The sequence below is a fragment of the Choloepus didactylus genome, chromosome X (assembly GCF_015220235.1).
Source record: "Choloepus didactylus isolate mChoDid1 chromosome X, mChoDid1.pri, whole genome shotgun sequence".
Taxonomy (NCBI): Eukaryota; Metazoa; Chordata; class Mammalia; order Pilosa; family Megalonychidae; genus Choloepus; species Choloepus didactylus.
In genome coordinates, this window is record NC_051334.1 from 49,166,872 (window position 1) to 49,180,120 (window position 13,249).

Here is a 13,249-nt window from a genome sequence, read left to right on the forward strand (position 1 = left end):
GGGGATCAGCTGAGGGTCTGTAAAGAGCCGATGGAGAGTGAAGAGCCTGTGCTGAGAATAGGGGGTTAGCGTTTCCCTGGCTATGGCTGGTGTCCACCCCCACCCTCAGACACCCTGTAGGGAGCTGCCTCCTCCTCTCCCCTAGGCTGTGGGACTGGACCCTCCACATCCCACCTTTCCTCCAACGGACACATCACATTTTCCACTGAAACAGGCAGGACTCTGGATGTGGTGACATCAGCCACAAGTTGCTCACTCTCAGCAGGAGGATCCTGATCTGTCTCAGGGGCAGCAAGTCTAGAATCTGCTGCTTCCTATGACCTGCCCTGAGGCTCTGGTGACGGATATCAGGCACCTCATTTAATTTACACTGTAACCCTGTCAGCCAAGTGATAATGATTTTCATTAGGTCCATTTTACAGTAGAAGAAGCTGAGGTCAGTGACTAGACCATTTGTCCCAAGGTCACACTGCTAGCAAGTAGGACAGGGAAATATTTAAGCCATGTCTACTGAATCCAAATTACCCACACTCAGTCACTATGCAATACTGAACCTTGCAGAGAGTTAGCTCCCAGTAAACATTATTTCTGTGTTTCAATGTCTTCAAAGTGCTGAGAGTGTGGGGTGACATGATGTGTGCATAAACTGCTTATACCAGGTAAATGGCAGGAAATAAAAGCAGGAGTGGTGATATAATAATTAATAATATTCAAGGTCAAAATCACTCAACAGACAAAACAAGGGCAATACATAATGGTATTGTACAAATTGACCCAAGATATAAAGCTCTAGGAATCCCCTCCACTGAAAAACACAGAACCACGGAAGGAATTTGTTTAAAATATTGCAACAGATTTATTCTAACTTTTTATAATATAAAATCTGAAGTAGACAGAAACAAAAAATAAGTTAGTTATCAACTTAGATGGGAAAGTCCTAATGAGAAATCTGTATGTAACAATCAGAGAATATATTTTCTTCCCATAAATCTGTAGAACTTTTACAAAATTCAGTTGAATATCTGGGCCACAACGAACGTCTTCAATAATATTCACAAGTTCAGATTCAGCAGGCCACATTCTGTAATTACAGTAAAAACAGAATTACAAAAAAAGAATGAAAAGACAACCAAACTGTTTTAACTAATTAAAAACTAAGAAGCTTTCTTCAATAACCTAAGATAAAAGTGAGAAATCAATTCTGAAGTTGCACCTTTTATACCAGAAAATTTGAGACACAGCTGCCTTTAAAAGAAAGTTTATAGCCTCAAATACTTTACTATAAAAAAGACAGGAAAACCAAAAATAATTGAGTTAGGAATAAACCCAATAAATTAGAAAAAGAACAATAAAATTAAACAAAAACAATGAAGATTTTAAAACCCATATAAATACAAAACAAAAAAAATCAGGAAGTGGTAATTTATAAAAATAAAATAGTAAATAAATAAATATAAAATTATGTAATATAAATAAAACAAAGAGCTGGTCCTTTCAAATGAGTATCTAAATGGATTAATAAAAAAAGAGATTACACAAGACAGGTAGTAATATAAACTACTTGTAGTGAATTATGAGGTATAAATCCAGAGCAATATATTCAAATATTTAGGTGAAATATGTGAGTTCCTAGGAAAAGAATAATTATGAAAATTTATAAAAAAGAATCGAAAAGAGACCAGTGAGGATAGAAAAAACAGGAGAAGTGGTTCCAGTGCCTCGTTCGAGACGCCAGTACCCACAGGCAGCGCTACTGGACACACCTCCGCTGACATAGGAGGCCTGACTGGGGCTGGCAAAGGCAGATGTGCAGAGGTCCCAGCCCTCTTCAGGCAACCCTCTGGGCGTGGAATGGGCGTGGCTTAATGGACAGGGCAGGATGGAAAGGGTGGAACCAGAGCAGGGGTTCGGGGAGGGCCAGGACATGATGGCCAGGCATGGTGGGTCGTGGCAGGTGGAGTGAAGAGGACTGTACAACCCTGAATCCCCCCAGTGTCCCCAGGTGGAATCATCAGAGAGGGCTATACCACACTCACCTCTCCCCACCTTCCCAAGAGGGATCTAACAAGGAGGCTGTCCTACCCCAGCCTCTGTGCAACATCTCTGGCCTGGGGAGTGTTAACAGTTATACAGGAATTGGTAAAGTGGCTGTGCACTAATCAGATGACAACCATATACCCGCGGCCCAGGTGGGAGTCTGCAGGGAACAGGGGTCACCGGTCCCCTCTTTGTAAGATTGCATCTTCCCTGACGGAAGGGACCCACTGAGCACTGAGTGGGCTCACCTCACAGCCACCCCTGCACGTGCACTGCAAGCCCCTCCTAAGTACGGGTGCTCAGTCACCCACCACCCTTGGCTTTGGAATTGGGTGTGAGGTCACAGAGATGGGTTTAGGGGTCTATGAAAGGGACTTCTTCCCAAGTTTATTAACAAAACTCTGGACTGTGGGAGGTGAAGGAGGACAGAATTCCTGGCCCCTGCCCAGTTCAGGAGAGGAAGAGAGAGTGGTGGAGGAACAGACTGGAACAGGGGGGATTTGAGACACCCTCCCAGGGGAGGCAGACAGAAAGAGACAGGGGATCAAATGGTGGTCAGAGAGACACAGGCAGAAACTCTGAGTCCCTGAGAAAGAGATGGATAGAGGGACAGGCGTGTAGACAAATCACGGGGCAGCTGTTTCTTCCCAGGGTGTGGGTACAGGACCCAGGATGGGCAGGGCTCAGCTGTCTACATTGGTGCGCAGGTCAGTAGTGTGCGGGTCGTGCTGGATTGTTTCATGAAGCATCAGGGCCAGCAGTCCCGCCCGGTTCGTCATAGCCGTGTGAACCTTGTGCTCCTGCTCAAGCAGCAACTCCAGCTTGTGCAACTGTGGGAGAGGAGCATGAGAGGTGGATTCCAGGATCCTATCCGGCCCCCAGCCCCACTCAGCACTGTAGCCTACCGCACGCACACGCTCCAGGTCCACTTCAGCACGCCACAGCTTTTCCCAGCAGTAGTGGCGGTTGCACAGGCATTTGGGGAGGTGACAGAAATCACCCGTGAGCTCAAAGACATTGTGCACTAGTGGGCAACCACACACCTCATCATTTGATACCTGTGGGGAAGAATGAAGAATGGGAGTAGCAGTGGGGACTGATCAGGCGGGCAGGACAGGAGGGAAAGGAGATGATCAAACAGGGTAGATGGAGGGGTGGAAGGCAGATACATAGGGAGAAGGGGAATGGGGAGCGATGACGCAGGGGGAAGAATTTGGAGTGATCAGGCTGGGAAGGGGGCAAAGAGGGGATGAGCAAGCATGGAGGATGAAGGAATGCAGTTGATCAAGCAGGGATGGAGGAATGGGGTGATCATCTAGGAAGGACAGAAGAATAGACAGCAACAGGGAGAAGGGCAGGGACAGGGGGAGGTCAGGCAGAGAGAACAGGGGGGATGGAAGGCAGTCAGACAGGGAGGAGGGAAGGATTGAGGGGAAGTCAGAGAAGAAGTAGATGAATGGAAGTTGGTGAGGCAGAGAGGAGGTGAGGAATGAGGGAAGGAGGTGAGGAAGGAGGTGAGGAAGGAGGGAGGAAGGAGGTGGGGAGTGAGGGAAGGAAGTGAGGAATAAGGGAGGGAGGTGAGGAAGGAGGGAGGAAGGGAGGTGAGGACTGAGGGAAGGAGGTGAGGAAGGAGGTGGGGAGTGAGGGAAGGAGGGAGGAAGGGGCTGAGGAGTTAGGGAAGGAGGTGAGGAAACAGGGAGGAAAGAGGTGAGGAATGAGAGAAGGTGAGGAAGGAGGGAGGAGGTGTAGAGTAACATGGGGCACTCAGGGAGGGTGTGAGGAATGGATGATGAAGAAAGGATTTAGGAGAGGGCAGGCAGGGAGAATTGGGGGGCAGTGATGCAGGGAGAATGGTAAGAATGGAGGGAAGCCGGAGGGTGAAGAAGAGGAGAATTGAGGAGGTCATACAGGGAGGAGGAGAGAAATGTGGGATGGTCAGGCAGGGAGGAGGGGAGAAACGGAAGGCAGTCATACAGAGAAGAGGGGAGAAATGCGTGAGGAATGGGGCACACCTAGGCAGGAGGAAAGAAGAAATGGAAGGCAGTCAGGCAGAGAGGAGGGTGGCACAGAGGATACTCAGGTAGGGAGGACTGCAGGACTGGAGGGTGTGGGGAAGTAGGGAAGGGAGAGCCTCACCTTGGGGTCTTGTGAGTGCTCAGGGCACAGCACCTGGAGCCGCTTACAGTAGGTCCGGGTCTGTGGGTTGTAGACGTCACAGAAGAGCCGCGTGGCCCTGGAGGTGGGTGGAAAGTGAGGTGGTGAAAGTCAGGAGGAAGGAGATCCCCCAGCAGCCCTGCCCACCCCTTGTGCACAAACCAATCCCACCCATACCGTGTCTCTAACCATGCCCCCATCTTGTCAGTGACTGCCCAGCCCTGCCCCTGACCTTGTTGACATCATGCCCCTGACCCTGACGAGCACTCACACTCACCCCTCGACGCACGTGGGATACATAGACCCAAGGACAACTGGCACTCATACTGGAAGGAAGAAAAGAAATGGGAGGAAGTCTGGATGTACGCTGCATGCCCACACATGACAAGGTCCCAAACAACACATCTGTCCCCTGTGGACCCTGATGCTCCCATCTGCCCAGCCAATGCTGCCCTGCCCCACCCCCTGCCCTGCTCACTGCTGGCTAATGCCTCAACCTTGGCTTCTGTGCAGGAGGTGGGGAGAGAGCACAAATGAGTGGAGCCATGGATGTGTGTTGCATTCATTCCTACAACAAACACTCAAGCACCAAACCTGCCCACCCCCCACATGGACTCTGCCCAAGCTCCACCCCATCCAGCCCAAAATATCCCTGCCCATCTGAGCCCCAGCCAATTGCCCAACCTTGGAGAAGCAGTGCTCCATGTGGCGCAGGGCGATGCGTGTACTGATGGGTTGCCCACAGGAGACACAGAAGATCTTCAGATCAGTGTTTTTCCTGTCCCCTTTGTTGCTCTGCATGGGGCAGTGGAGGAGCCAGTAAACAGTGCAGGGCAAGAGATCAGGCACCTTTCGGCCCCATCCCACCCATACCTGCTCACCTCCTCATCCTGGCACACAGCTTGCTGCTTGCCGCGCAGGATGATGGCCTCAAGTTCATGGAAATGGCACTCCATGTCCTTCAGGCGGGTGTGGGCATCCTGCTGCTCACGGTGGATGCGCTCGAGCATTTTCTTGCCATGCTCCTCAGCAATGCAGGGACTCTTCTGCCACTGCTGGATACGCTGTGGCAGGATCTCATAGATGCGGCTAGAGGTGGAGACAGCAAGGAATGGAAAGGGTGGGTGGAGCATCAAAGGAGGAATAAATGGATGAGTGATTGAAACATGAATGTGTAGGATATTGAACAGTGGATGAATGAGTGTTGGTGAATGAGTGACTAAATGGGTGGATGGATAAGTGAGTAGATGGATGGGTGGGTGAGTGACAGGAAGAGTGGAAGAATGGGTTGGTGGTGTGGAATGAGGATGAATGGGTGGATGGGTGGGGGGGAGTTCAGTGGGTGGGTGGCTGTAAGGGTGGCTGGATGGGTGAGTAGTTGGGTTGGGGATGGAGGATGGCTGAATGGTTGGAGGATGCATGGGTGAGTGGGTGGATGAAGCAGATGGTACAGATAACGCCCTACTCCATCCCTTGTCCCTTAACCTCCAGGTGCACTCACTCAGCTGCCAGCTTCATGCCACAGTCATCTGAGCAGTACTTGGAGCCAGGCCGGGTGGGATACACGCAGCCAGGCCCCCAGCACTGCTGCAGCAAGTCTGGGTCCTTGACATCTTCCTGCTGTGGTTGTTTCCACGCATCCATGTGCTTGTGCTTGTGTTTCTGCTTCTGCTTCTTCTCCTTCCGTGGGGCAAGAGTGGTCAGGGGAGTGAAAGTCAGCCCCAACCCCTGTATCCCTGTCCTGTATTCTGCCCCTAACCTCTTCCTCCATGCCCCCATCCCATCATTTCTGTCACCTTTGGCTCCACCTTGTTCTTCCATTGCTTCATGTGCTTCACATTCACTGCTCGCTTCTGCAGAGCAGGACCCAGGAAAGGGAACTCCTTGGTGTTACTCATCCAGACCTGCAAGCCAGGAAAATGCTCACAGTGCTTCTCCACTTGTTTCTCACATTGTCTTTGGACAGTCCCTGCCTCCTCTCTCCTCATTATTGCTGACCATCTCTGCCTTCATGTCCTCCATCTTTCCACTCCAGGACCCTGCCATACACTCACCAGGCCTTGACTGTCAAAAGTCCCCTATGGGGTGACGATTGTTCATTAATGGGATTATAAGTATCAGTTAAAGGTGAATGTGATTGAAAGTGGTTATTTAAAGGCATGTATCCCACAAATTAGCACTACAAATATAAATAAGCATTTGCATGTTATACTTCTGAGGTATGACACTGGTACAAAGAGTTAACAACAGTGTGGTATATGGGTAAAAGTACCCATTGCATATTATAGACTAAATTTAATAGGAATACCTTACCAGTACTACACTAACACTAGGGATGAATAATCAGGGGCTGATAAGAGCTTTGGGGTGTTTTGTGTTATGATAATTGTTTAAAATTGAGAGTGATGATGATTTCCCAACTATGTGAAGATAATGTGTGAAATTGCTTGTCTTGGACAGAATGTGAGCTATGTGACATTAGGAATCCCCTGCTTAATATGTCAAGCCCTCAATCTTGTGAAACTTATGACTGTAAAGGGGAGGCTAAGCCTACCTATAATTATGCCTAAGAGTCACCTCCAGAGAACCTCTTTTGTTGCTCTGATGTGGTCTTTCTCTCTCTAAGCCCAACTCCGCAAATAAATTCATTAACCTCCCACCTATGTGGGACATGACTCCCAGGGGAGTGAGTCTCCCTGGCAACGTAGAACACAACTCCCAGGAATGAGCTTGGCCCTGGCATCCAGGGATTGAGAATGCCTTCTTGATCAAAAGAGGGAAGGGAAAGGTAGCAAGGTGGGGTTTCAGTGGCTAAGGGATTTCAAATTGAGTTGAGAGGCTATCCTTGAGGTTACTCTTATGCATGACCCAGCTAGATGTTCCGAATGGCCGCGGTGAGCCAGGCTCTAAACAACAGTGGTCCTGAAAATACTAAAGAATACCTAGGTCAACTATATGAGACTCTATAAAAGCATCACTCACTAGGTTTATTTTTCAGAAACTGAAATCCTCTAGAGTGTTCCTATGCCAGAAAAGTCCCCAAACCTAGAGACAACAGCCTCTTCAGGAACATCAATCAGAGGCAGGCGCCTTCCCCATAATGATGTCGACACCCTTTTTGAAGATGAACAAGTTAGGGGGGTCACTGCCTAGACATCCCTGAAGACTGAGAAAGTGATTGAACAAGACGAAGGAGTAGCAACAGACAAGAAAGGATTTAACAAAGGATTAGGAATACTGAATCATGTGTGTGTGTGTGTGTGTGTGTGTGTGTGTGTGTGTGTGTGTGTATTTAGATGCTAGGGTATTAGAATAGCTAGAAGGAAATAACACAAATAGTGGAATTGTAACTTATAACATTCTTTGAAATTTGCTCTATAACTACTCATTAAATTGTACTTTGCAAGTTATCACCTTTCTGTATATATGCTATATTTCACAATAAGGAAAGAACCAAAACTATGGAACTGTTACCCTTAATATTCTGTGAAATTACCTATATAACTACTTGTTAAATCATACTTTGAAAGTTATCACTGTTCTGTATATATGCTATATTTCACAATAAAAATGTAAAAAAAAATAGTCCCCTATGCAAGGATCCTGGAAGATCCCCTTGAAACAACAGCTGGGCTGTGGCTGTGGTCTCAGGTGCCTCCTTTATTGCCAATGGCACCACTGCAGTCTGGTACTTCTGGGTCAGCCTGGACTTCTGTGGTTGAGGCAGCTGTGAAGTGAGCAGTGGCCAGTGGGACCACAGCAAGGTCTCCAAGGGTGTCACAGGCAAAAGCTGAGGGGCAGACCCTCGGCACCAGCTCCACTCCCCCATCTGCCCTGTGTCCTGGACTCACCAGAGACCAGGAATTACAAGTAGGATTCCTGAACTGGTGGGAAGAGTGGTCTGGGTAAGCCCCAAGTGGGTGGGGGCAGCCCACCCTGCCCCCAAACTCCTGGCTTCACCCTCCGGCCAATCTGGAGTGGTTCAACCACACCTGCCTGGATACCCACCTGGGAATGACTGATAATCACCTGGCCCTGCCTGCCCACCTTATCCAAGTGCCCACCTGACCTCCTGGCCCGTCTGGACATCTGGCCCCATCCTGCCCAGCTAGATGCATAAGGCCCTGCCTATCTGCTCAGAAAAGCTAGGCTCCATTCTCTCAGACTTGCTTGGCCCAGCCTGCCCCGTGCCTGTCTCCCGGACATACCTGGTCCAGCCCTACCCTGCCTGCCCAGCACCATGGGCCCAGAGAAGCCCACCTCTGCTCGGCCCGCCCAAATACACTTGGCCCCGCCCTTCAGACCTGCTCAGCCCTCCCTCCCGCCCAGTCTACCTCGACTCTCCAGGCCCCGCAGGTCCACTTTGTCCTCAAGGACACACTCGGTCTCACCTTACGCTCCCCGCCCCGTGGGCCCCATAGGCGGCCCCGAACACACCCAGCCCTGCCCCCACACCAGGCTCCGCCCCTACCCCAACCCTCTCAGGTGCTCCTGCTACACCCGGCGCTCCTGCTACACCCAGCACTCCTTAACATACTCTCTTCTGACATGGTCCCCTACATGCTGAAAAATGCCAAGCCTTGCTTTCCTCGCCGTCTGAATATGGCAGGCTCTGCCCTGTCCGCCCAAACACACTTGATCTCGTCTGCCCTGACCACACCACCTAGGGTCATTTGGCAATCTTATTCTGAAGTGTACTCCTACCTGTGCTCAATAACACCACTTAAAATACATAAACAGAAACAGAAATACAAATATTTATTTGTGTGTGTGCATATACATATATACTACTCTCAGTACTTAATAAAGCAAGTACGCACACACAGCAAGAATATATGCGTTTTGAACAAGACAATTATCAGTTGGAGAACACATACTATTTTCAAGCTGGAGATGCAATATCAATAAAAACTGACTTCGGACTCAGCCTTAAAGGAAATCTAAACACATACCAGTAAATAAGCATCACACAGTCTACAAATAAGTTGCATTAGAAATCAATAAAAGGCTTAACTTTCCTTGGGAATTGGAAAGACACTCTTGGTGAAAAGAAAAATAGCTGAAACTGCAAAACACTTCAAATTTAACAATAACAAAAACAATACATATGAAACTAGTGGTCTTAAATAGAACTTTAAGACCTTAATGAGAATATGAGAAAAGAAGAAAGACAGAAATTACTGATCTAAGCATTCATGAAGCAAGTCTCCTTCCTGACCCTCAAAACCCTCATTATCAACTCCAAAATCACCCACATCTACCCCTCCAGTCACAAAACCCACAGTCCCTCGTCAAGACCCCTGCAAAATACCTCAGCGCACCACGGGTGCTAAAGCATGTGGAGCCTCGTGGTAGGTGCATTGAAATGGCTGGTAGAGCCCTTTTCGGCTCTGGCATCGACGCTCGCCCCGCCCCTTCTTCAAAGCCTTGGGTTTGCGCTTGCTCAAGACCGGCTGCGGAGCTGCTGTGCCGCGTGAAGTTCAAATAGGGCAGCTACTAAGGCTCCAGGGCGATGTGCGCCGCTCTGCACAACATGGCCCCATCTGCAGAACATGGCCACAGGCCTTCATGCACACTCTTGTCTTTTCTGACACCAGAACCACACTGTTTCACATACTGCTGGTGAGTGATCATTGCCTTATTTTATTCGGCAGGGAAATTTCCCTCCTTATCATTTCCAATTATTATTATTATTTCTTATTATTTAACTATCTGCTATTATTTTAGTTACGGGGTAAGTGATGAGAAAAACAAATAGAAGCATGTAAATAAATGTTTAAAAGTCAAGAGAGTAGAAAAAGATTTATAGAAAGGGCAGGAAAAATAGAAAGCAAAATGTAAGAATGTGGGAACAAGTTCCTGTTTGTCAGTAATAGAAAACGTTAATAGAGTAAACTCTCCAATTAAAGTTAAAAAATGGTAATTTTGGATGAAAATTAACAAAGCCAGCTATATGCTCTTTACACCAAACATAGTAAATCCTGAGGAATCAGAGAAGTTTGGAAGTAAAGGGATAGAAGAAAATTTGCTAGACAAATGCTAATCAAAAGAAAGCAAGGTTGGTTATGTTAAAAGCAGACCAAAAAGACTAAGACAAAAAAGCATTTCTTTGGATTGAGAGGGTTGCTCCTTATGTCAATTCATAATGACTATGTACAAATTCCAATCTTATGGGCACTTAATAAAACACTCTGAAATAAATTATGAGGCAAACATCGTTAGACCAAACGGTAAAAATAGGATAAACAAAAGGATTCTCATTGTGGAAGATTACAACCTGTTTGCTTTGATCACCCTTCAAGACAGCTTGAGCATTACCATCTGGGCACCTCGTTGTGCTGTGTTTCCAACTGGGTGATCTGCCTCTCTTCTGAATGTACTTGTGGACTTAATTATAATAGCAAAGGATTTTTTTTTATTTTAATCTTGAAATTAAAAAGAAAAGGGGGTGTTGCCTGAACCTCTCACACCTGTTTCATGTCCATCTTCCTCACTAGAAATGAGGGCAGGGACAATATCTGTCTTGGTCACTGCTGTATGCCCAGTGTTCCATTTCAAACTGGCACAGAAGCATTTAGTCAAGAAAATCTGCTGAATCTTAGGAAGAACAGTGGACTTAGGGATTTTAACTTACATTAGTCTCATGCTCCCACTCCCAGGCTCAGCTGTAGCCTTATAAAATATCAGTCTGCATGGCTGGTACTGGAGGGCGAAAGACAGCTGAAGCTCTTTCAAAGTCTCATTCCTAAAGAAGAGGAATTATTTGACTTGTCTGGTGGTTCACTGGAAGAACCCACTCAAACGATTCAACTTGCCCAGTGCTAAAAGCCTCTCTCCCTGGGGACCGTTTGTCAAATGTTTCCACATCATAGCTAAATGAGGGAAGCAATTTCTAACAGTTGGGGGAAACAATAAGCTAATCAGAAAACTTAAAAGGAAATGCATATATTAAAAAAGAAGAAAGATCTCAAGCCAGGGAACTAACCTCACAACTGATGCATCTAGAAAAAGCAGAGCAAACTAAACCCAAAGCAGGCAAAAGGAAAGAAATTACAGGCTAGGGCAGATATAAAGGAAATAGATAACAATAAAATAATACAGGGAACCAACAAAACCAAAAGTTGGTTCTTTGAAAAGATCAATAAAATTGACAAACCTTTAGCTAGACTGAAAAGAAAAAAAGAGAGAGGAAAAAATAGCTAAAATCAGAAATGAAAACGGGAACATTACTACTGACTCCACAGAAATAAAAAAGGATTATAAGAAGATACTATGAACAACTATTTGCCAAGAAGTAAGGTGGGAGGCAGGGCAAGATGGCAGACTGGTGAGCTGTATGTTTTAGTTACTCCTCCAGGAAAGTAGGTAAAAAGCCAGGAACTGCGTGGACTGGACACCACAGAGCAATCTGTCTTTGGGCATACTTCATACAACACTCATGAAAACGTGGAACTGCTGAGATCAGCGAAATCTGTAAGTTTTTGCGGCCAGGGGACCCGCGCCCCTCCCTGCCAGGCTCAGTCCCGGGGGAGGAGGGGCTGTCAGCTCCAGGAAGGAGAAGGGAGAATTGCAGTGGCTGCTCTTATCGGAAACTCATTCTACTGATTCAAACTCCAACCATAGATAGACTGAGACCAGACACCAGAGACTCTGAGAGCAGCCAGCCCAGCAGAGAGGAGACAGGCATAGAAAAAAAACAACACGAAAAACTCCAAAATAAAAGCAGAGGATTTTTGGAGTTCTGGTGAACACAGAAAGGGGAAGGGCAGAGATCAGGCCTTGAGGCGCATATGCAAATCCCGAAGCAAGGCTGATCTCTCTGCCCTGTGCATCTTTCCTTAATGGCCCTGGTTGCTTTGTCTATTAGCATTTCAATAACCCATTAGATCTCTGAGGAGGGCCGTGTTTTTTTTTTTTTTTTTAAATCCTTTTTGCTTTTTCTAAAACAATTACTCTAAGAAGCTCAATACAGAAAGCTTCAAAGAATTGAAATTTGGGCACGTCAAATCAAGAGCAGAACTAAGAGAGCTCTGAGACAAAAGGCAATAATCCAGTGGCTGAGAAAATTCACTAAACAACACAACTTCCCAAGAAAAGGGGGGTGTCCGCTCACAGCCACCATCCTGGTGGACAGGAAACACTCCTGCCCATCGCCAGCCCCATAGCCCAGAGCTGCCCCAGACAACCCAGTGTGACGGAAGTGCTTCAAATAACAGGCACACACCACAAAACTGGGCGTGGACATTAGCCTTCCCTGCAACCTCAACTGAATGTCCCAGAGCTGGGAAGGGGGAGCAGTGTGAATTAACAAAGCCCCATTCAGCCATCATTTGAGCAGACTGGGAGCCTCCCAACACAGCCCAGCAGCCCAGAACTGCCCTGGGGGGACGGCACTCACCTGTGACATAGCACAGTCATCCCTCAACAGAGGACCCGGGGTGCACAGCCTGGAAGAGGGGCCCACTTGCAAGTCTCAGGAGCCATATGCCAATACCAAAGACTTGTGGGTCACTGGCAGAGACAAACTGTGGCAGGACTGAACTGAAGGATTAGACTATTGCAGTAGCTTTAAAACTCTAGGATCATCAGGGAGATTTGATTGTTAGGGCCACCCCCCCTCCCCGACTGCCCAGAAACACGCCCCACATACAGGGCAGGCAACACCAACTACACACGCAAGCTTGGTACACCAATTGGGCCCCACAAGACTCACTCCCCAACTCACCAAAAAGGCTAAGCAGGGGAGATCTGGCTTGTGGAGAACAGGTGGCTCGTGGACGCCACCTGCTGGTTAGTTAGAGAAAGTGTACTCCACGAAGCTATAGATCTGATAAATTAGAGATAAGGACTTCAACTGGTCTACAAACCCTAAAAGAACCCTATCAAGTTCAGCAAATGCCACGAGGCCAAAAACAACAGAAAATTATAAAGCATATGAAAAAAACCAGACGATATGGATAACCCAAGCCCAAGCACCCAAATCAAAAGACCAGAAGAGACACACCTAGAGCAGCTACTCAAAGAACTAAAGATGAACAATGAGACCATAGTACGGGAT

The 13,249-nt window shown here is 47.4% G+C and overlaps 1 protein-coding gene across 1 annotated transcript; it reads right to left on the minus strand.

Moving 5' to 3' along the window:
- Nucleotides 1–2,720: 2,720 nt before the first annotated feature.
- Nucleotides 2,721–6,213, minus strand: LOC119522121 (CXXC-type zinc finger protein 1-like). Its single transcript, XM_037820797.1, is given in 10 exon segments — nucleotides 2,721–2,867; nucleotides 2,943–3,095; nucleotides 4,174–4,270; nucleotides 4,469–4,499; nucleotides 4,502–4,517; nucleotides 4,876–4,986; nucleotides 5,073–5,280; nucleotides 5,693–5,871; nucleotides 5,988–6,095; nucleotides 6,190–6,213. Coding segments are annotated over 10 exon segments (1,074 nt in total).
- Nucleotides 6,214–13,249: the final 7,036 nt, after the last annotated feature.